Source organism: Babylonia areolata, chromosome 15, assembly GCF_041734735.1.
Source record: "Babylonia areolata isolate BAREFJ2019XMU chromosome 15, ASM4173473v1, whole genome shotgun sequence".
NCBI classification, from domain to species: Eukaryota; Metazoa; Mollusca; class Gastropoda; order Neogastropoda; family Buccinidae; genus Babylonia; species Babylonia areolata.
In genome coordinates this window covers 32,355,617-32,380,585 of record NC_134890.1, presented here as the reverse complement: position 1 = coordinate 32,380,585, position 24,969 = coordinate 32,355,617, and the positions used below count along the sequence as shown (strand labels likewise).

The following is a 24,969-nucleotide window of genomic DNA, read 5'->3' as shown; positions in this document are numbered from 1 at the left end:
TCTGGAAAACACCATATATAATAATACATATTTGGCAGAGTGTATTATTGACTGTTGCTTTCATCCTGGTTGACTGAAGAAGCAATATGCAGGGCCGAAAATTAAAAAAAAAAATTATGCTGAAACTTTTCCAGACCAAGAAAAGACAAAGAAAAAATGAAAAGTGACACACACCCAGAATAGTATCAAATACTAAAACATACCCAATAAATGATAAAACTGGCAACCACACCATTTAACTGGTAGCATTTCATCTAGTGGGCAGCTTTTTCCTGCATGTGATATCAATAAGTTTTTTGATGACTGGTGTTGTCAATGGTGGGCACAGTGGGTGGTATCCTTGATCAGTGTGTGTTCTTCTGAGTGTGGGCTGAGAAGGAGAGAGAGAGAGAGAATCAGTTTCAGTTTCAAGCTGTGACAGCATGTGGACTGGACCATATTATGTGCCATGCCACATCAACAACGAAATAAGTAAATAAAGAGTGGGAGAGAGAGGGAAAGGAAAAGAAGTCTTTGAAACTGAATCTGTAGTGGCCAAACATATGCACTAATAGCATAGCAAACATTTCCATCCAGCAAACACCAACACATCAGTCATTCTTGTGTGTGTATATATATTACATATATGTTTTATCAGACATGACAGCCACAGGATTTTCAATTGCATTTATACAAAACAAAGTTTTAATATGATGATGATAGAAATAAAAAAAGAGAAAAAAAGCGCCTGTCCAAATCACAGTGTACAGCAGTGAAAACACAGCTCTGCACAGCAGAATTTCAGAAAACCTCAATAGAAGGGCCAATAAATTTTACAAAAAAACAACAACACCACCCCCACAAAATAACAACACAGCACCTGCACAACAGACAGTGCTGTTGAAACCAAAGCTGCTGGTCTAACATCACTTTTCTGAAAACAATTCTACACAAATCAACAAAGTGTTTGTATCCTAATGAAACAGATTTGTTTGACGACATTTACGGAAACCAACCTAAGCCTGAAAAAGTATGTAGTTGTATGCCTGTGACTGTGTGTCACGACACTTGTAGTGTATATGTGTTCAACCATGTGCTTTAGTGTGTGTGTGTGTGTGCAATAGACTGCACAGTATCTTTAACATTTTCAATACCAACATAGGTTAGGAAAACATGCATTTTCAAGTTTAGTTATAAGATGAAAAAAAACCAAAAATGGTATGAAGTTGTAAACACACCCACCCTCCTCACCCCAAGAAGCTAAATATCTATGGTTCTCAGACCCCTCTTCAAACCCACCACTTCAAACTTTTTGTGCCTTGGTCAATCTTTTCTTAATTTCTTCAACACTTGTACACAACAAACCACACATAGAGAACAGACGAGAGTACAGACTTGACGGAATTTGTGAGGAAGCACAAAGAAAGAACACAAACATCTCCCACATCCTGAACTCAAACTTCAAACTTGAAACGCTGTGCCCAAGCTAAAGACAACACAGCTGCCTTGCAGTATGAAAGCCCTGTGGTCAAATCTGGTCACACACACACTCCCCTGATCTCACTGTCATTTGATCGCTTTAACTTCAAAGGACGGAAGAATCAAGAAGTAATACAAAACCAAATGAACGGTTCCTTGGGTGATGCATTGTCTTTCCCAAACAAATGACAAAAAAAAAGACCCACCAAAAAGCTCTTGATCTTCCCTACCTTGTTTGGAGGAAAATGAACCAGAGATTTGTTATATATATATATATATATATATTTTTTTTTTTCTTTTTAACTGCAAATTTGGTGCCATTTCTCATCAAATAAAGTACACAACACTAAAAGTGCCTCGGCTATGACCCTATTCTTTTCTTGCTGTCATGGTGAAACATTTGCCAAGAGACGGTCTTAAACTGGAGATACCAGATCCAGGAGAGACAACAGACTTGTTGGCACACTGGTGAAGAGTGGCAGGGAGAGGAATGAACCAATCAAATCAAATCAAACCATGGTCTTGAGGCTTCTGAGAGCAGTGACACATCACAACCCCCTCCCCCTCTCTACCACAGAATGCATACATATCCAAGAACTGACCATCAATCTTTCCTGAATTTGGCATCCAATCCAACAGTGAAAGAAGAAAGAATCAAGGCAGCAGTGCAGCATGAATTCTTGAGACAGAAAAACAACATCCATTTTCCCCCTTCATCTCTTCTCGTGAACACAGAAAGAAAAGGTGTGCGTGTATGTGTGAACACAGAAGTGAAAGATATAAGTCAAATCCCTATCCCTGAGGACAAACTTACCAGTCTTTCCACAATTTGAGCACAGAGACTGAGCCAGGATGTAAAACGGCAACACTTTAAGAGGAGCAAAACTTGTGTGTACACATCATCACCACCGACAGAAGAATGTTGGATAGACTTTTATGCTATTTGTGCAAATCAGTGACATGCATTAGGCTCCCATGGAAATATACAAAAATAAATACACAATCAATTATAACCAAAAGTAAATCCGATTATGATCACAATAACGATATATTTACAACTTTACAACAAATATACTGAGAAAAACAGAAGCAAAAAAAAGAAAAGAAAAAGAAAAAAGCAGAATATTTAATCAAAAGGATGACTCTATACAATACAGATATGAAGATTGACAAAAAAACAATAACAAATCAACAACAACAAAAAATTATGTAGGCTTTGACACAAACTGTACACTGGCACAAACAATCACAACAGCAGCAGGTACTTTTCAAATCCATCAGAACTGATCCCATTGTTTGTTGAGTTCAGTAACAAGGGTCTCTCTTCTTTTCATTCACTTTTGATTCCAGATTGTCATCTTTATTTGAAACAATGATGCACTTTCTTGTGCATTCTTCAAATTCCTCCCCTTTTCTTAAATTGCTTTTATTATATAAATTATAATCATTATGTCATTTTTCTTATTTTTTCACTTTTTTTTCAATCATGCTCACAGTTACTATATTTTTTCTATTTTTTATTTTGTTTTTTTGAGGAAAAAACAAACAAACAAAAAGCCTGAAAATTGTTAATTCAAAGGAATATTTCTCCCCCAATGATGACAAAGACTTCTGTTGTTCTGGATATTCCCTTCAACAACATTTTCTCAGGCAAGATTTTACATATATACACCTGGTGCGTGTCCATTGTTTCACATGTTCTCTCTTGACAATTGTCCCCACTGGATAATTACTATCTGCCTGCCAGGTGAGAGAGACAGAGAGCAGCGGTGCTGGTAAAAAGCCCTCTACCAGAAAGACATGCCACCCCCAGAACCGTCAGTCCAGAAGTTGCTCCGCTGCTGAGTTCCCACCACCGTGTGGCCTTGCATGGCTGCCATCTGGGCGGCATTAGGGGGACAGCCTGGTGGGGGAGGCTGAAAAATACAATGGTCCATTTGAATGAATGAATGATATAGATACTTTTTAGTGCCTATCCTTGGTCAGACACTATGCTCTAAGCACTTTACAAACCTGGGGTCATTTGCACAACAGGCTGCCTACCTAGGTAGAGCCGACTGATGGCTGCCATTGGGTGCTCATCATTCGTTTCCTGTGTCATTAAACCAGACTTCAGGCACGCTCACATACACAGACAGACATGTAACATTTTACGTGAATGACCGTTTTTGTTTATTTAACCCACCATGTAGGAAGCCATACTCCATTTTCAGGAGTGTGCATGCTGGGTATGTTCTTGTTTCCATAACCCACCAAACGCTGATATGGATTACATGATCTTTAACTTGCGCGTTTTATCTCCTGCGTGCGTATACACACGAAGGGGGTTCAAGTCTGCACATAATTATGTTGACCTGGGAGACTGGAAAAATGTCCACCCTTTACTTTACCCACCAGGCACCATTACTGAGATTGAAGCCCAGGACCCTCAGACTGAAAGTCCCACACTTTAACCACTCGGCTATTGCGCCTGTAATGTTGTGTCTCCTGTACAGAGCGTAAGACACTGGGAAGGGTGTGGAGATGGATGGATGGGGTGGTAGGGACGGCTTGGGGCAGGATGTGAGACATGAGTGAGGTTGAAAAGTTATGACACTTCAGACCAACGATTACTTTCACAACAGGCACTAAACCCTCATTCCCTTTATCAACATTCCTGACACAATTTACATTCGTCATTTTTAACATTCCAGTTACAAAACCCAACAAATTTCAAAACCAAGCACAGATATCAGATTGCAGCCAAGAATGTGGAAGTATCAGTAAAGAAAAATGAGTACAGTCTTCAAAAATGATATTGTCTTAATGTGTTCATAGTCTAACAAAATATCATCTTAATAATCAACAAGCTGACTGTTGTACAACTGATCAAGATAAACTGAAAAAGGAAATAAATAAATAAAGGACACTGGCAAAATTGTCAGAAAGGGACAATTCACTAATAACCTGTGGCACCCCTCATATATTTGGATATTGCTTCGGAAATTGCAAATAATCTTTATTTCTGTTTCAATTTTTGCAACCTATGTTTCACTATTCAGCTCGCTCAAAATCATTTTCCAACTATAGTTCTAAGAAAAAACCCTAAGGAATTGGAATTGGAACCCTGCCAGTCTGCACCAGGGGGTCACGGTATAGTATATGCAATCCAATCCTAATTGGTCAATGAGATATACTTACCTAGAAAGACTATTCAAAACCAGAAACTTCCCAAGAAGTCTACAAATGAACAGACTAAAACCCTGTATTTTTTCCCCCGTAAACCCAGCTTTCTTTGTTGGAATTCTGTACACAGACAGAAGTACAGAAACACAGGCCCATCTGAAATGCACAACATTTCAGACGCTTCCATCCTAACCTGACAAATCTTCAAGGGGAATAGAAGTGGGAAGTTGGAGGGTGGGGGGGAAGTGGGGTGTCGGAAGGGGGAGAGAGTAATGCTACTCACTGGTATGTTGGCTGGTGCTCCTCCATCAAAACGTGCTCCAGCATCAAAGAGCCCTGGCACTACCACGGGCTGCCCAGGAGGGGGACAAAGGGGCTGTGTCTGAGGTCAAACACATTGACAAGTAAGTATATCATCATTAGTCATATAATACAAAAGGAATGACAGAGAGAGAGAGAGAGAGAGAGAGAGAATGAACGAAAGAACGAATGTAAATTATTCAATAAAGGCTGCATGAAGGGGTGCAGTGAAGAGAGAGAGAATGAGACACACACACACATACACCACATATTGCAACATATACTACACTCAACAGCAATTAAAAAAACACAAAAACACATAAACAATCTTTCAAGAGTAAATATTGCAAAACTGTCCAATCTTTACAAATATATGAAATATACACAGACAAGCAACTGCATATGAATGGCCTATCTCAGTATCTGTCTTGTTTGTTTTTTCCAGCCCATCAAGAAACTGCATTAAAATAAAATATATTTATAAAAAAAGCCACCTGGAGAGTGCTAAACAATCCACAAACATACACACAAAAAAGAGAATAAATATATATACGTTAAAATACAGTACATGTGCTCCATGAACCTGCATGCAACTGAGGCCACCAAAGAAAGAAAAAGACAAGTATTTTACTGAAAATAGATCCAGCTGTGAGAATACTTTAACAAAACATGGAGTATGGTGTCACACATGGTGGCATACAGTACGATATACTCAAATAAGATGAACTGCTATTTGACATGCATGCTGCACAGATATGTGTTAACATACACAGTATGATTCTAACCACTTGGCTATCACACCTGTCACAACCACAAAACTGGCCTGACATGCAACATGCACCAATCCCTTCACCTGGCTGACGCCACATTCACAACAGGGAACCAGTCTGTTACTCACAGCTACATAGCAAACTCACCATGGCCGGAGCCACGGGGTAGGCCTGCTGACCATAAATGGGTGGTCCATACTGGTTCTGAGGGTAAACTGGGGCTTGGGGCACTGCACCACCTGAAGCATAAAACATGGTCCATCAAGGTAAACCAAAGTGTGAATCTGTGTCAGTGTGTTTGTGACTGGAAAAAAACAGTAAAATTTCTACTCAATTATCTATAATTTCTACAGTAACACTGTACACAAATTAACCTGCTGAATAACCAGCTACCATCCAACAAAAAAACAACAACAAAAAAACAAAAAGAAAAAAAAAAAGAGAAGCAGAGGTTAAAAAAAAGGCAGTTTGTACCTGCATTCTTTGGTTCACTATGTGCCAAACAGCCCTGTAAAGTGATGGGTGGCAATATTATCACATATATATGTGTAGCTGTTCATCTATCATAGTCGATGAAGACCTTGGCATTTGTATTGGGTGGTTGGTTGACTGGACGATGTGTCTGAAGATGGCTGATCAATAAAAATTCAATTTGGATACAGTCGGTCCTGGCACATGTTGGGCAGATGTGTGGGCATTTCAGCTTGTGTGCTGGCTGCTGTGGACTTGTGGAGAACTTTCCCTTGCCTGACTGGCACCCTTTGTAGATAAGGCTGTGCCATCCCAAGTGGTCCTGTGAAGGTTTCCCTGCTGGTGGTGTCAATGTCAAGAGACGTTAGGGAGGCCTTCAAAGTGTCCCTGAAATGCTTTTTCTGTTCTCCAATTCCACTCTTTCACTGTAGCAGTTCACCATAGAGGGGTTGCTTAGGGATAAGCTCATCTGACACACTGACTGACAATAATGACCTGATCATCATGTCTCAGCTCTCTACAGGAATGTGTGGACGTATAGTGTATCAGCTCCAGAGATATCTTCCTTGTCCTGTCATTTGATTTTCAAGCTCTTTTAAGATCATGAGGAAGCGATTGAGCTGCTGATTGTGTCATGGATAAACCGCATTTTACTGCCATACAAAACAGAAAGCACTGCTGCACAGTAGGCTTTCAGTTTTACTTGCAGGCTGATCACTTAACATTACCATACACTGGCAAGCAGTCAGCCAAAGGCAGACCTGGCTCTGGAAATCATGTGGTTTATTTCAGCGTCAAACTGCTCTGCACTGTGCTGAATTGTAATATTAACATAGCTGAATGGTAATATCAACATACCACTACACTGGATGACAAAATGGTGTTAACACTTCAGGTTGCCGGTAGTGCTACAATTACATTTGTTAAGACACCAAGGCATGCTGACAAAGCTGGTAATAATAACATAACAAAACAACATCACTGATTCAGTGGTGAATGTACAATGTGAACCTGACCCAATGACACTTAGATCAGTACTGGAACAGTATCTCTGGCTGCTGTACTGACATGTACACCTAATGACCATACTCATTTTGGTACCTGCGTAGTAAGGCTGCTGGGGGTAGCTCTGATGACCAGGTGGAGGGGCAGGAGCGTAGGCTGGGGGAGCCCCCATTGGGGGTGCTGAAGGCCCTTGTTGCACTGGGTATGGTGGTGAGGAGGGGGTGGCAGGGTTGTTGCTGTAGGCTGGAGCTGGGCCTTTCTTTCCTGGCAAAAAAAAAAAAAAAAAAAAAAAAGGACTGTGTAAGTGTGAAAGTGAGAGCACTTTTCAACATATCATCAATGAAATCACCATTCATTTCTATCGCACCAATGTCACTTCAACTATAACTTGATGTGATGTAAACAGGGAGTCAGGAGAGCATAATTTCAGAGTAGACTATTGTACTAATGGAGTGTAAACTCTCACCAGGTCTGTCACTGTGTCAGTCTGACCAAGAACATCACCCAAATATGTAGTTCTATAGTATATTCTATACTTTTTGTTAGTCTTTATACAAACAGACCAGTGGTGGGTAAAGGAGATATTATCTGTCAACAGTTGTAGCACCCAGGAAATGTGTGAGGAAGCAAATGTCAGGACTGTAGGGCAGTGCTTGGATTCTACCCTTTTGACTCCCAGAGAGAGGTAAGCCTGCAGAATTTAAATAATCAGTCACCATAAAATCACTTTTTCACTTTACAAAAGGCTTGGATATGCTCTTTGACTAGATCCCATTCTTTTGTAAGCATTGATACAACCCCCTCAGTTAGCAAACTGATTTAGAGAACCTCCGAAGTTCTGTGCAAAACTGGGTTGTTTCACATTCAGTATCACTGTTCACACTGAACACTGATGATACCCAAGCAATCTACCACCCCTGTAATTCAAAAGTAGGATAGTTTAAAATGCGTGTGATGTCAGAGCAAACTTAAATTCTGCAGTTGTGTTACACCCCAGGAAATTGTTTTGACCCATTTTTGCCATTTTGATAGACCTCATGAAAATCGCTGTAAACTGCCACAAACACTGGAGAACAATATTTGGTAGTACTTTATTTAAAGAGGAATGAGCGAGTTAGGTTGGATAGAAATGAATGGTGATTTCACTGATGATATATTGAAAAGTGCTCTCTGGCAACAATAACGAAAATGCTTTGGGAAGAAATGATCATTCAGTTCATGAGGTATCTGATGAAGCAATAAGCACGTCAAAACAATGATTTTACAGACCTGACTAAGAAAGACAGTGAATGAAACCAATTGCTGAACCAACAACTTGTCTCAAAAGCACAGTAACAACAAAATTAGCAAAATATCTCTATGGAGTAGTGAGAGAGAGACAGTGAGAGAGAGAGAGAGGGAGAGAGAGAGAGAGAAAGCGGAGATGTTATACACTGAAACTTATGTTGATTCAGAACTGTGTAATAAGGTGGAACCCAGCTAATCTGAAACACATACACAATTTTAACCAAAACTATCAGTCTATGTGACCTATTTCATTCTCTGAACTGTTCCATTTCATTCTACATGGGTTACTTCAAGGCATCAGCCAGCTATGGCATACCGATTTTCATGTTTGTCCTATCAAGCTGCCTTCCAGCCCCATTTAGGTCAGCCAGATGGACTGATCTGCTCTTCAAATTTTACTGAGAGACAGTGACCAGCCAAACATCCTACAGTACATCTAAACATCACTGTCTACTGTCTTGCAGACCTGGGTTACAAAACAAAGTGCAGTTGTAGTAGAAAAAGAAGAAGAATGAGTGGTCATAATTTCAGCTGGCTGATTTCCTGACAGTCAAAACCCTTTCACAATATTATATTGATATGATACCATATCATGTCACAGCTTTTAGGCTTTATCAGCTTTTGCCTGATCACAGATATCAGGACTTCTGATACAAAAAGAACACTTTTTTTTTTATAAGAGCGCGCAATTACTAATGTTATGGCTATATTGTAAAACAAATCTTACATCAAAACCACCTACTTCCTGTTTCATGTGGCAAGGCCCAGCAAAAAAGACCATTTCGCAATGAAGTTCTCAATTCTCCTTACATCAGATACTTTAAATTCTTTCAGTGATGCATCAAAGAAGCTCTGTTAGAAACATGCTCTTCAAACAGTAATTCTGAAAGAAAAATGCTCGGAAACATCAAACGTTTCACAACTGACCAGACCGCCTACTTGGCCCGACTTTACAACTGCTGTCGGGTTGACCTTTCACTGCTTTACTTTTAGTCGTTTGCCTCGTATCAGATGTCAGGAAACGATATTCACAGTGTCAAGAGACCTATAACGTGACCAGAAAGAAAACTGTTGATTGAAAGATTGTCAGTACCCCATCCGTACCTGGCATAGTTCGGCTTGATGTGTTGCGACACAGATGAAGAAGGTGACCAACCGTGCGGGCTTTTTGTAGACTGACGTTTGCGCAAATCAACAAACACATGTGACCATGACCAGAAAGAAAAACTAATCGAAAAATAGTGCATTTCCATTTTTTTAAAATCAAGATAGTTTATTGAGAGTACATGAGTAATTTCAACGTAGTGAATAATTTAGTACAAAACAGCAAAACCAAAATGAAATTACCTAAAGGAATATATTGTATTACTTAATAATTTGTATTTAAAAAAATTTCCATTATGTTTCCTGTTCTATAGAGCCGCCTGTATCAGGGCAGACAACTGAGAGCGTTTGGCATATTTGACTCAGCAGTGGAAACACGTTAGGTTTTTCTGCTTTGTCCTTGCCAAAAGTGATTTCAATTTCAGAACATTTGTGCGTAAGTAATTGATTTTCCTTTTTAGACATTTTGTTGACGTTTTCTTGTGAGTGAAAGTGAGTTTGCCCGTTATTCTGTATTTTCCATCTTATGTTGTTCCAATACGACCGCCATATTGTCTAGATTGGACTCACAATTTTTGCTTGTGCATTGTGATCAGATCGTCTGTCAGAGTATCTTGCTGTAATTTAGTTCGTACTCCCGTAGAAATTTGTTTAGGTATATTAAAGTTAACCGTCAATAGAATTGGGTCGTCTAAAGAATAATGTATGGGTATGTATGGTAAATATATACTTTGATTTCTGCAACTGAGTCCACGTTCTTCTGAATCTTGAGATGATCACAAAGCACTAGTGAGCATAGTCGATAGTGACAAATGGGTGTAACTGTAAAGCAGTTCCCGAATTTGACAAAACACGAGTTAGAATTGATAAAAGAATCCAGAAACAGGTAAATTTTTATGGAAAATAAAGGGATCATTCAGTTTAAAGCAGGCATACGATCGTGAAATTAATTCATCACACTTTATTTCTGTGGTCGAAATTAAAATCAGAAGTCCACTGCCTAACAGGTAAATAAGTTAACAAACAATAAAGAAGTTTTAAGTGGTGTACATAAATTCATATTGTTAAAAGGTATGGTTTGGAAAAAAAAAAGTTGTGGTTTCAATTCTAAACAAGTGGTTTGGTTGAAATTATGACAGAGTAAATGTGACTGGAATTATACTCAAATAGTAACCATGATAAAATAACTTCTACTGTTCTAGAACTTGTTCAAAGACTACAGTCACATAATCATCATCATATATTAGGGAAAAAAAGTTGTGGTTTCAATTCTAAACAAGTGGTTTGGTTAAAATTATGATAGAGTTAATGTGACTGGAATTATACTCAAATAGTAACCATGATAACATAACTTCAACTGTTCTAGAACTTGTTCAAAGACTAGAGTCACATAATCATCATCATAATTCATATATTGTGAACTGAATCGAAGTGAACAACTAATTTATAACATAAGTGTGTTATTTATGATTGCTACCTTTTTTCAAAGGATTAACGTTGATAACTAAACTGTCGTAATAATCATTGTGAAAATGAAACTCCAACATGCGTTCTTTGTGTAACTTATTATATATATACATGGTTTCTTACTCCTTTGTTTTGTCAGCTTTTGAAAATTTAGTAATTATATGAGGTTATATAAAAAGGAAAAAAAATGGATAAAGACAAAAATGTGAATTTATACACATTGATGATTGAACTTATTTAACTAAGACCAAGAGGCAATAATAGAATGTGTGCTAAACTTTGTTTTCCATAGACAGCCATTGGACTTTTGGAATATAACTAGTACTGCTAGCTTGAAGACTGGTAAGTTTTTCCTGTAGGTACTTATCAGTAGAACATCAACTAATACTGGAATGATATTATTCTGTTAGGTACATATATGTATGTTAAAATGTATGTGTGTAGTGTTAGTGTGTGTGTGTGTAGTCACATTTTGGTGTGTGTATGTAACATTGATGTAATGTGTTATGTAAACAAAAGTGTTTTTATAAAGGACCTAGAGCAGATTTCCGGATAGTGTGCAATATTATAAGTATCCATTATTATTATTATTATTATTATTATTATTCCAGCTATGCACTAAAAATTGCCATAAGTCCCATGTAAGAAAATAAATTCTTAAGAATACATCAGTATCCAAATTCAATTTCAGATTAAAAGCCTATTGCTTTGGTCGTGGACTAGAGATAGTCCTAATAAGCTATATTTTTCAACAAATCTACTTCCTGTTCCAGCACCAAATTCCATCTCACTCTGTGACATCGACTGTGAGATATTTGTTTCTGTATTTAGATTATGGATAGATTGTAGAACTCACTGCACCCTCCTCTTCTGTCTCACAAACATTTATACAGATCATTCTTCAGTGCTGATCACACAGTGGGATTTGGGGCAAAAATTAAAATCGGTTAAATACTGTTGAAACTGGTTGTTTGATAAAGTAAATCCTTTATATTTTATATCCATGTTTTATATGGATAATGTGGGGACATACTTCTCAGTAACATGTTTGACACTGACTTAAAGTACTTTATTCTGGGCACAAAAGTCTGACACAAGCAATCGGATTTCTTCGGAGGACCTCCACTTCCAATACTTAACATTCAATAAATAACATCAATCATCAATGCATGTTCATGCATACATCTTTAGTGTGTACATTATTACATGGGAATTAAAATGTGACACACAAATTTACATTTATGAATTGTAGTACACTTTTTACCAACATTGAAAGAAATGAACTTTGTTGAAATAATACTGGATCATGTATCTTATGAAAATGAAATAAAAAGAAATTCAGTTATTATTAACATAAAACAAACTGAGATTATCAATGTCATTGTGCAATAAATATAATAATAATGATAATAATAATAATAATGGATGCTTATATAGCACACTATCCAGAAATCTGCTCTAGGTGCTTTACAAAAACGCATTTGTTAACATAAAACATTACATCTATGTTACAACTTACATACACACACCAAAGTGATATACACACACCAAAATGTGACTATACACACACACACACACACACACACACACACACATGCACACACGCACACACACACACACACACACACACACACACACACACACAGCATACATACATTTTAACATACATGTGTATCTAACAGCTACCCTAACACATATGCACACATAGGCAGGCACAAACCTACATGAACACATGCACACACAATACACATTCATATACATGCATGTAGTCATGTACACATACATATGTATACACACATAGTCAACGCAAAGGGATAACTTGTGTGAGGTGACACATTTTCCAAAAGGGAATGATAAATTAAGCACTTGTCCATTGATTTAGAATTAGGTGTTGACAGACTATAAATTGTGTGTGACTGTGAGTGAGTGAGAAGAAAGTTGAAGAGAGGCAGGTCGGGAAAAAAAGGAGGGAGGTAGGAGGGTTGGGAAGTCATGCTATGTCTCATAATGTTTTGTGACATGCCTTGCTGCTTGTCATATTGCATTATGTTGTTTGTTTATGTTTTTGTCATGTCACTTAATCAAACACATCAATGTAATTTTTTTTTTTTTTTTTTAATAGAAAAAAAAGAGGGTGGGGGGGGATAGAGTACAGGAACTTTGAACGTAACTTTCAAGTCACATGGTCGAAATGAAGGGTCCAACAAATAACATATTGAGATTCTTGGTGAACTGGCTGGCGCTTGGCAGACGCTCGCCAGACAAAGCTGAGGGTGGCTGATTCAGATATCGGGAAGCACAAAAAACCAACAAGCAAAACAAAAAGTTGTTTTGTAGCTTTTTCAATAAGGAATATACTATATCAGTATATGAAAGTGAAACCAATCGCAGTCTACTTCCTTTAAAACAGCTCTCAGAACCTGCCATTTCAAAAGAAGTATTTAATACCATCGCTGATAAGTGATAGTAAAAATCATAATTTTTTAGTGATAGTAAAAAACCATAAAAAAAGAGAAGTCTTGGTTGTCTTTGTACTGCTTGTTTCATGTTCAGTCAGTCATGATACAAAATCTGCTATATCATATATCGTTAAAGTATAACACTTGAATGAGTGCATACCTGTGTGTGCATTTACAGTTGTTGTATATCAGTGTAAGCATCATTGTACATGTTAGAAGTGTGTGAGAGAGGTAAGTAAGAGAAGCAGAGTGAACAAAAATAAATTATAATGCATGAGTTCTTTTGTGTTAAAAATTACAGACTTTTGCTTGTAAGCTTTGTCACCTGTAATTATTGTAAATTGTTCATATCACATGTGTGCGTACATGGTTTGCATCCAAATGGATGTCACTGTTTGTGTGTGATACTGATAATTTAATCAGTTAATGTCATGTTCCTCTCTATTACTAGAACTTAGCAGAAAGTAGCAGAAATCACCATATTGATTAATTGAACGTATACTGTTATGCAGAGTTAGATGATATTGATATTGCTTTCCATTACATTGATTATATATAGCAAATCATCAGGCTACATTCCTTGAATCTAAATTTTAATCGGTTATTTTGGTTGATTATACTTATAGCACTTCAAATTCTATAATCAGCTGAACTTATTTCTGGTTTTGAATTTCCTACAGGTGTTTTTGTTGTGTTTTTTGTTGTTGTTGGTTTGCATTAGTTCTCTCTCTTTGTTTGAGTGTAAAGCATATGATGAGTTGCGAGAGAAATGTAATTCTTGTGAAGCAGGTGTAGCCAAAATGCACAACATTGTTTCTGTTTTATCTCTGAGGATGAAATCATAATTAGATCGATTACCAAATTTATTGCAGAAGCGCAAAAAATAAGACAATGACTTGTTATCCACAGGGAAAATAATGTATTGTAAGGTAGTTAACTATATTTGACTGAATGCTGATATGTTCTGGAATGAAAGCAGGGAGTACATGAAGTTATGTATGTGAGAGGATGGTAGAATTTTCTTCTCTTTTTTTTTTTTATTGTATTTTCTTTGAAGTGTTGAAGTGATACAATGTACATGTGTAATTATGGTGACAGTGTTACCAATCTTTGTTTAACTCATAACTGCATAGTTAAACTGCAATGTTTGAAACTTACATCATAGAGATTATTGTAATCTCACACTCACACTAACACACACACACACACACACACACACACACACACACACACACACACACACACCTCCATGTTAAAGCATGTTGTATTAGGCGTCATATTCTGTGTAATTACTAATAATGTAATATGATAGTTTGCAGATCTTCCAGACCATTGGGATCAGAATAAAGTGAATTAGTGCATTGCTCACCCTCAGGTGATGATTTGCTGTAAGATCTTGCATGCTCACACATAATAGACCAGGAGTAATTTTTGTTAATTGAAAAAAAAAGGTTCAACACAATGAATTTGCATGTGATAAAGGGTTTACATATATCTCACAAGTTTTTTTTATATATATATATATTTTTTTTTTAACTGATCTGTACTGGATAAGGAGCTGGTGTTTTCTGTCTCTTTTCCTGACAAGTTTATGTGTGAAAAACACTCCCCAGCACCAAATATTTAATGCTGTCAGTTACACTATTTAGTTCATATCAAAATAACACAGTGGACTTTCTCATTAAACTTTATCAAGGGAGAGGGGGGGAGGGGTGTGTGTGTGTTAGTCAATTTCATGTTACATGGCAGTCAATTTCCTGTTGCATTGGAAAGTTGGCTGCAGCTGTCAAGCTTTGTTACAATGGAAAAAATGAACTATTTTACTTTGACATGACCCCTCAATGGAGGCAAAAAGAGTTTAACTTGTCGTTAACAATATTTTGTTTGATTTTCAGACACCTACTGAAGTTTGGCAAACATGGTGCTGTGAAAGACTGAGACTGAATTCAGCTGGTGTGCTCTCTCCGCGTCTTCAGAAGACGCATATTTGACTTTCTCCCTTTTTGGGGGGGTTTTTTTTTTTTTTTTTTTTTAGTTGTTAAGGAGGAGGCACCAATCAAAACCATCATCATGAGTGGCCGTGGTCAAAATCCTCATGGCCTCAAGCAAATTGAACTGGACCAGATATGGGACGACTTGAAAGCAGGAATTCGAAGTGTATACAGGCGACAGAGCATGACAAAACAGCGGTATATGGAACTGTATACGTATCCTTTAAAAAAAAAATTAAAAAAAAAATCTTGTAAAAATAAAATCATAAAGTGTATAACCACTGATAACACTTTTTTTTTTTTTTACTTTCTTTCTTTTTAATTAGTTATCAGTGTTATATATTTTTATGTTTAAGAATTGTATACTTTAAAAGTTTTTAACTTTGAGTTCAGATAAGATACAACTTTATTGTATGTAATTGCATTGTATTTGCACACTTTTTTTTTTTTTTTTTTCATTTTTAATCTTGCATAAAAATCAGTTACAACAATGACTATACTCCTGGTATCCTCCTGGTGCCAGTTGGATTGCTTGGTTCTAACTTTTTGACAGTTACACGTGACTGAATGCCTACGTTGACCGAACCACACCATTGGTCAGTTCCATACGACACACAATTAGTAGCGGGTTACGACCATACTAGGCTCTTCCAACCGAGCAATGCAACTGGCTCCTGGTGAATAAATGTCTATAGTGTCCCAACAATGACAAATTTGGGTACAGTCAACATATCGGTATCAGTAGCTCAAGGAGACATCACTGCATTCGGACAAATCCATACACGCTACACCACATCTGCCAAGCAGATGCCTGACCAGCAGCGTAACCCAACGTGCTTTGTCAGGCCTTGAGAGAAAAAAGAGAGAGAGAGATAATGATAATAATGATATTGATAATAATAATAATAATAATTAATAATAATGATAAATGAAAATGAAATAAAATCAGTCAACATAAAAAGCCAGTTATATATTTTATTGTATTACTCTTTTGTCACCACAGTTTTCTCAGTGTGAAATATGGTTGCTCTTCCCAGGGAGAGCACATCGCAACAATGAAATTGCCACCCACTTAAAAAAAAAAATATATATATATATATATATATATATATATGTATATATTGTTGTTGTTTTTTAATTCTGCATGCAAGTGCATTTCATTTTGTTTCCGATGAAAGTGGATTTTTCAACAGAATTTTGACAGGGACAGCCTGTATGTTGTCATGGGTCCTTTTATCAATTATGTGTGCAAATTGCATGCTGCACATGAGACCTCAGCATATCGTCTCATCCAAATGACTAGAGGGGAAAGTTCTCTGATATCACTCACTCCCTCCAGGTTCTTGTTGCAACTGGGCCAATTAAAGTGTCTGCTGTGCATCCAGTTTGCCTCCTCTACAAACAAGTCAGCCATCTGTTACAGAGACAAAAAGGCTGAAAAATTAAAAGACGTGTTTCACATGCAGTGCACTTTCAACATGTCATTCTGTGAAAATTGTAGATTATTGGTGGTTGTCTCTTTCTAGCAGTGTCCAACTAAAGAGGAGTTCGCTGGCATCCACGGCCATGCACCCTTCCACATCCTCTGACTGGCATTCGACCTATCGTCTTACGCCGCTCCTCTCCCTCTCTTCCCCTTCTATCAATGCTACTCTTATGAGGCAACCCCTTTTTCACACCTGTTCCACGTAGTCCATTTAGCAAATCATTATCATGAAGAAAGTTGTCTTCCACCTGACTTGCGCTTATTTAAACAGTATTTTTTATAATGCAGACACATCTGTTCATGTTCATTGAACCAAACTCTGATGAAAGAAAAAACAGATATATAGGCACTATGGCAACACTGTGAGTGTGAAGGATGTCAGCTGACATGTCTTATGGGCACTGAACTGGGTAAAAAAAAAAAAGGGGAATGAAAATAAAGTCTTGAATTTGAAGGGTTCAGAAGACCTGGCCAGTCATGCCACTGAAATTGCAGCAGGTATTTTGCAGAAATGTCTGATTTCACACAGAGATGGCTTGTGAAATAGAGAAAGTCTATCGTTCCTTTTGCTTTGTGATGAAGGGAGAATGGAAACAAATTTGTTGTTTTGGTTCGACTTTGTCAGATTTTGCAAGAAAGGCAATGAGGCTGATGCATTTGTCTCCCTTCAGTTACTTATTTAAATCAAATTGAAATACACCTTTCAAGCAGAAGTTTTTCAGTAAATATTTAGTGATTCAGGCCATTAGTTATAAATTTGATACAGGGTCATTTTTTGTTATTTTAGTTCCAAGATTGCAAATTTTAATCATGTTAATGGGTTTTTAATTTTTTTTAAATATTTTATTTTGATGACACATTTGGCTGTGTTATCAGCACAAAGAAGTTAAAAATGCATAGTTAAACACTGAAAGTATTGCACAGATTCAGTTCTGATTAGCTGTTAAAAAAACTGAAAATATGAACAATTATCTCATGCTAGTAGTACTAGCAATAATGATATCTGCAGCAGGCTTTTAAGTAACAATTCTCCATACAGCTGTAAAGCAAGAGTTATGTAACTGACTACTTCACACTTAGTCACACACACACACACACACACACACACACATACATATATATATATATATATATATAATCATCTCCTTTATAACATTCAGTTGATGATATATTCAGTTGCTCCGCTAAAAAAACATAGCAAACCAGATAGCACATGATGCACCAGCCATTCCGTTTCATCAATCTTCTCAGCATATAAAAAATGAAGAAGTCAAGCACACATACAGAAAAGAACCCCACAGGGCAGGCATTGTCTTCCCCCTTCCCACTTCATATAAAATGTAGCTTGGGTTTACTTGGCTGTAGCATGTAAAATGAGCAAATTGAAGCCACATCCTGATAGAGAAAAAAAACAACCATGTAGAAACCAGGAAATTGTGTGACATCAGAGGCAGACTGACATAATGACACTTAAGGTGAATTGTCAGGGAGGATGTATTTTGTCATGGTCATGATGAAGTTCCAAAGGCATATCTTTTGTTTATGTTTGTATATGCAGTTGTTGTGGGAAGTATTTACATGCTCACTGTGAGCAAATAGTTATCTATGGATATATGCAGTTATTTCATAACTTTTAAGAATGCCACAGCAAATCTGACACACCAACAGGACGCTTTTAATGTGGACAGCTCCTTAAGCATGACAGATTGATATAGCTGACCAGGTCCATAACTGATATGTCAAGTTTGATTACAGAGAGGTTGGAAAAGTTTACTTCCTGTTGCTGTTGCCAGATCACGAAAGATTGATTTTTGTTACTGGGAAAGAATACCAAGCAGCGCTGAAACATTTTCCAGATTGTGGTTATTATTTGTTGGAGAGGCCACTGAAGGTAAGTTTTCATAGTTAACCATTTTATCAGAATTGAGGCCAGAAGGAGATTCAGCAAACTCAACTCCTTTTTGTTTTTTCTTTTCACTCAGCTCTGAATTATAACTTGTTTTAAACTTTCATGTGTATAGAACTAGAAGAACCACCAGAAAGTGGTTGATTACTGTAGGCAAAGCGGTGCTCCTGTTTCCTTGACAGGTGTCAGTCATGTATATAACTACTGCACCAGCGTGCATGGTCAGGGTCAGGGCTCTGGCATGACAGGGCAGTCTGTCCAGCGGCCGGGGGTACGCAACAAACCACGCAACGCTACAGGAGGTGCTCAGTTTGTCGGTCATGAGCTTTACAAACGTATGAAGGAGTTCCTCAAGACCTACCTTGTCAACTTGCTGAAGGTGGGTTGTGAGAAGAGAACATGCTGTCCTCTACTGGCCCTTATATCCTGCCTGAGATCAGTTAAAAAAGAATTATAAAAAGAAATGTTGGTAATCTCTTTTGATGGGGAGAATGCTTTGAACAATTGTTTTCATTTGTGTGGTGTGTGGAAGCTTCTTCTCTTTAATTATTTATTATTTCACTTACAGTAAGATCGTCATTTCCTGCCGGGCATCAGTTGTAAAACAGTGAAAATTGTTGATAATCTTGTTGACTTTTGACAGAGAAAGGTCCGAAGGTTTGTCCTGTAAACAGTTTCTGGATCATTTCATTTTGATACTTTAAAGTTCACTCACTAAATTGACTAATGTAGGTTTGCAGTGAAAATGTCATATAATTTATTGTTTGTGACAAAGTAAGCACATTTTCAGATATAGATGCACATATACTGTGTTTGATGGACAGAGAAGAACCGGAGGCGACAGCGTGAAGTATTCCTCTATGTAGTAGGTGTGGACAGAAGTGGGAAGTGTGGATTGTGTGTGTGTGAAGTTGGTTGTTACCTGAGCTGTGTGCTGACCACAGGATGGCCAAGACCTGCTGGATGAACAGGTGCTTCAGTTCTACACCCGTCAGTGGGAGGACTATCAGTTCTCCTCCAAGGTGCTGGATGGGATCTGTGCCTACCTCAACAGACACTGGGTGCGACGGGAATGTGACGAGGGAACCAAGGGAATCTACTACATTTACTCTGTGAGCATCTGGTATTCATTTTCTCATGCATGGTCGAGGTATGGAGATGGGAGTCTGGTGTGTGTTTTTGTGTTTTTTTGTGTTTTTTTTTTTTTTACATCTGACAGAGCAGCCTTTTCTTTTTCCTCATGAAACCAGTTTCTTGATTATTTCAGCTTGTTTTAGTGGGTGACTCAGTTGAAGATTTTTGTATGTATTTTCAGGATTCTTTACATTTTGAAACAAAACCTTGTGGGTGTAAACCTAGTACATAGAAATTGGAATTAAAAACATGTCACCGTCTGATCTGCCCTTTTTTTTTTTTTTATGTTTTTTTCCCCCCATTATGATACTTTATTGTGGCACTTTATTGTTTCTCTGCCTGACCAACATCTGAAAGGTAAATGAATAAAGAATTTAAAAAATCTCAAGTCAGGAAATAAACATACCAGACATGTCTTGGGGGTGGGGTGGGCAATCCAACAGTTTTTCTGGTAGTTTATATATTGTGTTTTGTCAAACTCCAGTAAAAACGGTGATACATGAAAAGCCCACTCGTGAACATACAAGTGAACTTGCTAGTTGCAGCCCACGAATGAAGAAGAAGAAGAAGAATATCTATATTATGCCCAAAAATGTGGATTGCAATTTTGTTATGATTTATTGAAGCTGGAAAGTCATTTAGACGGGGTACTTTAGAAACTCGATAGCTCCACATAATGGTTATAAAACTATCCTAGTTGATGTTAGCTGCTTTATCCAGATGGAGTTAGCACTTTCCAGCACACAACTTTTGGTGCATCAAAATTTCAAACATTCATTTCAGATAGTGAGAAAAATAAGATTTCAGATTGATAGGCCAATGTATAAGTACAGTATGTCCCTTCTTCCACCTGCCCATCACTTTCATTTCAGTTTTGTTCTTGTAGTTCTAAAATCAGCAGGAATCATATTGGAATCAGCAATGAAGGCTTCATCTTTTGTTTCTCTTGATCTTCTGACAACAAAAGGTAATTCACATACAACTTGGATTATGTAGGCTTAAATCTGTCTAACTCATTACAAGTTTCCTTCTGTTTTTTCAGTTGGCTCTGATCACGTGGAGAGAATGTTTGTTCAAACCTTTGAACAAACAGGTGACCAACGCTGTGCTCAAACTGATTGAAAAGGAAAGGAATGGGGAGACAATCAACACCCGGTTAGTCAGCGGAGTTATCAACTGCTACGGTAAGCTTTTGAGTGTCCTGTTTGGTTTTGTGCGCCATTTGGCTTGATTGTGCAAGAATGACGACTGCATTGACCTGCAAATGTGGAGACTTGCATTGGTTTCATTCCAATCAAACTCATTATTTGGGGCTTAATTTTTTTTTTTTTTTTTAAATTAGGGGTTGGGGGATGCATTGGGCATGGGGGTGTTGTTTTCTGTGTTGGAATGCAAATTATGCATTTTGCACGCATTGATATAATTGCAGTATACATTGGGTGTGGAATATGGATTGTGAAGTAAGTATTCCCCATTTGACTTTTTTTCTCTCCATATCTGTATCTATGTTCACGTTGAGACTGTTGATCATTGTTTTAAATCTGTGTTCACTTGCTTATGTTTTACTCGCTCGTGAACGTAGTTCAGACTTGATCAGTAATTTTTTACCAGGTCATAATGGCGTTAAATACTTAATTTTGAAATTGAAATTGCAGTGGAGCTTGGTTTGAACGAAGAGGACCCCAGCGCCAAGGGTCCCACCCTGGGTGTGTACAAAGACAACTTCGAGACCCCCTTCCTTGAGGACACAGAACGCTACTACACAAGGGAGAGCACAGAATTTCTACGCCAGAACCCTGTCACAGAGTACATGAAGAAGGTAGTTTGGACAGGAAATCCTTATGTCTTGTACAAAGGTTGTCAGCATTCTTTTTTCAACATCATTTTTGGCAACGTCTGTCAGTGTGTTTGCAAAAGAGCTGACTGGGACAGGAACTTGTCTGTGATTTTTTTTCTCTTTTTTTTTTTCTCTTTTTTGGGGGGTGTGTGTGGGAGGGGGGTAGGGGGGGGGTTAGTTTTCTATATTGTTCCATGAGAGTAGTTAGCGAAAAAAGTGTAGAGGGTTGAGGACATGTTTGAGGGATTGTTTGTTTTAACCCCTAGGCTGCCTGTATGACGAGATAACTCGTCAGCGCAACATGTGCGCTTCGCTGCCACACTGACGAGATAACTCGTCATTGAAATATTCTGACTTTTCCCTGGTTTGCATTCAGTTCGTTGACAAAAATTCTGATAGCTTTAGCTTGGGGAATCTTTCTAGATTCTATTCATAGCTAGAAACACAATCTACGTCATGAGTCAGTCCTTTATTTGAACGTTTTGGTTGGGTTACTGGCCGCAGTGTTTGCCTGACTCCTCTCCTCGCTCGCTCAACAAAATGTCGGACTGACGCCATGCTCAAGACATGCAATTGTGGTGAACTAAATCAACCAAGATTGCTTTCTTCAGCTTATGCTCAGAAAGAATTGAAGCGTAAATTCGAAGGAGAAGACATTGATAAACATTTATAGGACGATTTGATAGAAAATAAAAGGAGCAATCAAAAGTGTGGCCAAGATATGACTGTCAGTAAGTGATGCTGGCTGTACACCTGTAGCAGACAACAGAAAGTGACCGAATTATTAGCAGGACACAGTGTGAGCGATTTTCTTTGGCACACAGCCTACGCGGTTTAATGAGAACTGGATAAAGTAACCGTGTGAGAGGGGTGAAGAGGAGGGGGGTGGAAACTGATGGTGCATGGCCTCACATCCATATTATCACTCGGAGAAGTCACAGTGCATTGTGTGTCTGTCTCTTTAAAAAAAAAAAAAAATTATTGTGGTTGTTCTAGTGTGATTTTGTGTGTGCAGATATCCATTTGTCCAGAAAATATATTTTAGTGCAAATTACCTGACTAATGTTTGCAATGAACAAGTTGAAAATGTGACAAAAAACAAAACACTGATTTCAAAACAACAGTGTGTCACTGAAAATATATAAAATGGGAAAACATCACCTGTTTTGTATTCTTTATTCATTCACCTTTCAGAAAATATATACATTTCTCCCATAACAAAGAGCACAGAATTTTTTTTAAATTTATACCTGTTTTTTGTGGGAAAACCCTGGCAAATAGATTTCACTTAAATCTTCTTTTCCTAGCAGCGAAAGGGTTAAGTTTTACTTTATGTTTTGTCATGAAATGATAGATTGAAGATTATCCTATTGGTGAATTGAAACAGTATATGAGCTGGTTTTGTTTTTTGATTGTATGAAAGTTACTTTCGCTCTTATTGACACATTTTATCCACTGTTCCTAAGCCTCTAAACTGAAAACACTCTTGACATTGTCACTGTGAACCCAAGCACTCACTGTGGAAAGCAGTCGTACCAGTTTAGACCTTGTGAGGGTTTATCACATATTTCCATGATATTACACTTAGATCTCTCCATTTAACCTTGTTGGATTATCACAGGGGGCTCATGGGCCCACCTGGAATTCCAATTTTCATGACTTCTTTTTCTTGTTGTTTTTATACTTCTGTTGCTTTTCTTTTTCTTTTCCTCATCTACTTTGTTTTTTCACCAACATTTTGTGTACTTGGAAACATCATGTCTTCGGTTGTTTGGGTGTTTTTTTTTCCAGTCTTTGCCCAGGGTAGATGTTGTGCATCAGATGGTATAAGCTTAGCGTTAGCTGTTATTTTTATTTCCATTCTTCAAATATTTTTTCTACTTTCTGTATCATTTTTATTTTAGTGTTGGATTCCCTTTTATCCCCCAGTGTAATATTACCAAAGGATGTGGTACTTGGGATGTTGCCAGAGCATAGAGGCTGAGTGACTGATTTGTAAGTACTTTGTTCTTTCATGGGGAAAATGGCCATGCTTACCCATTTAGGACGTGAACTCTTGACTCTTTACTTTAGAATAAAAAGTGCAAGCTGGTTGGTTTGAAAAGGTTATGCACTGGTGTTTGTGGAATCACCTGCTATATCCTTTGTGGATTGTGTCAAAAATAACTGTGTATAAACGCAGCTGTAGTCAGAAATAATGTTAGAACAGATACATGTTTCCTATCCATGAGCATGCTCCCGTGCTAGTGGCAAGAGAGCGAAAGGCCAGGGCGAAGAGGCGCAAAGAAACGAATGCAAGGTGGGATGTAGATTTTATGTTTACCTCGCAGCAAGTTGCTCTGAAGGCTACTTAGCCTTGACTTGCAAGAACCTAGCCACACTTGCTGTGATGTGGGGGGAAAAGAACTGCACCTTCTTAGGGTGTCTCGAGAGAACCTTGCCTAATTAGCATGTAAGAAACAGGCATTGTATGTAACAGATGGTTTAATAACGAACTGTAGGAAATTGAGGCATTGTCAGCCCTTAAGCGGCCTCTTTGTGGTCGGTTGAGCTGTAAACAGTGTGATTTGATATAAAGTGTGTGGGGGTGACATGTGATGTCAAACAAAAGTGCTTGGTGTCATAGGCGGAAATGCGCCTCAAGGAGGAGCAGAAGCGAGTGCAGACCTACCTCCATGAAAGCACCCACGACAGCCTGGCCAGAGTATGTGAACGGGTCCTGATAGAAAAACACCTGGAGATCTTCCACTTTGAGTTCCAGAACCTCCTGGACACAGACAAGAATGATGGTGAGGAGAAAGAACAAGGAAAGCCTTTATACTGGTATACTGGTACTGTGAATTGTTTTGGGGGGACTGTTTGGTGGGGAGAAATCGCTTTTGTGTTACTGGGTCCGTGACTGTTTCATTGACAGTACCTTTGTTGTGGTATGTTTGGCACTTTTTGATTCAGTGGGACCTTGATAGACCTACTGTGGTAAGAATTAAAAATGCTAAGTTTGGTGTCAAGACTCTGTTCTTGTTACACAGAACAGTGTGGCATTGCACAGTGGCATTAGTAGGGTTATCCAATTGCTTTGGGATTACTACATGGGATTTTGACATTCATTTTGCGACTGGTCGTGGAGGA

General features: G+C 37.9%; 2 protein-coding genes across 2 annotated transcripts in view; one reads left to right on the top strand and one right to left on the bottom strand.

Moving 5' to 3' along the window:
* Positions 1-597: 597 nt before the first annotated feature.
* Positions 598-9,666, bottom strand: LOC143290582 (uncharacterized). Its single transcript, XM_076600159.1, has 5 exons — positions 9,561-9,666; positions 7,266-7,433; positions 5,841-5,932; positions 4,907-5,005; positions 598-3,374 (listed from the first exon to the last, which is right to left on the bottom strand). The coding sequence occupies exons 1-5, from the start codon at positions 9,658-9,660 to the stop codon at positions 3,246-3,248; spliced, it is 588 nt and encodes a 195-aa protein (XP_076456274.1). The 5' UTR covers positions 9,661-9,666; the 3' UTR covers positions 598-3,245.
* A 223-nt stretch (positions 9,667-9,889) lies between these two features.
* The window catches only part of LOC143290580 (cullin-1-like), a 35,837-nt gene continuing 20,757 nt past the window's right edge, over positions 9,890-24,969 (top strand). The window contains exons 1-7 of the mRNA XM_076600153.1: positions 9,890-9,996; positions 15,382-15,693; positions 19,059-19,248; positions 19,814-19,981; positions 21,046-21,187; positions 21,659-21,822; positions 24,467-24,629. Coding sequence (XP_076456268.1) covers positions 15,557-15,693; positions 19,059-19,248; positions 19,814-19,981; positions 21,046-21,187; positions 21,659-21,822; positions 24,467-24,629 — 964 coding nt within the window. The 5' untranslated portion in view covers positions 9,890-9,996; positions 15,382-15,556. The remainder of the gene's footprint in view (positions 9,997-15,381; positions 15,694-19,058; positions 19,249-19,813; positions 19,982-21,045; positions 21,188-21,658; positions 21,823-24,466; positions 24,630-24,969) is intronic.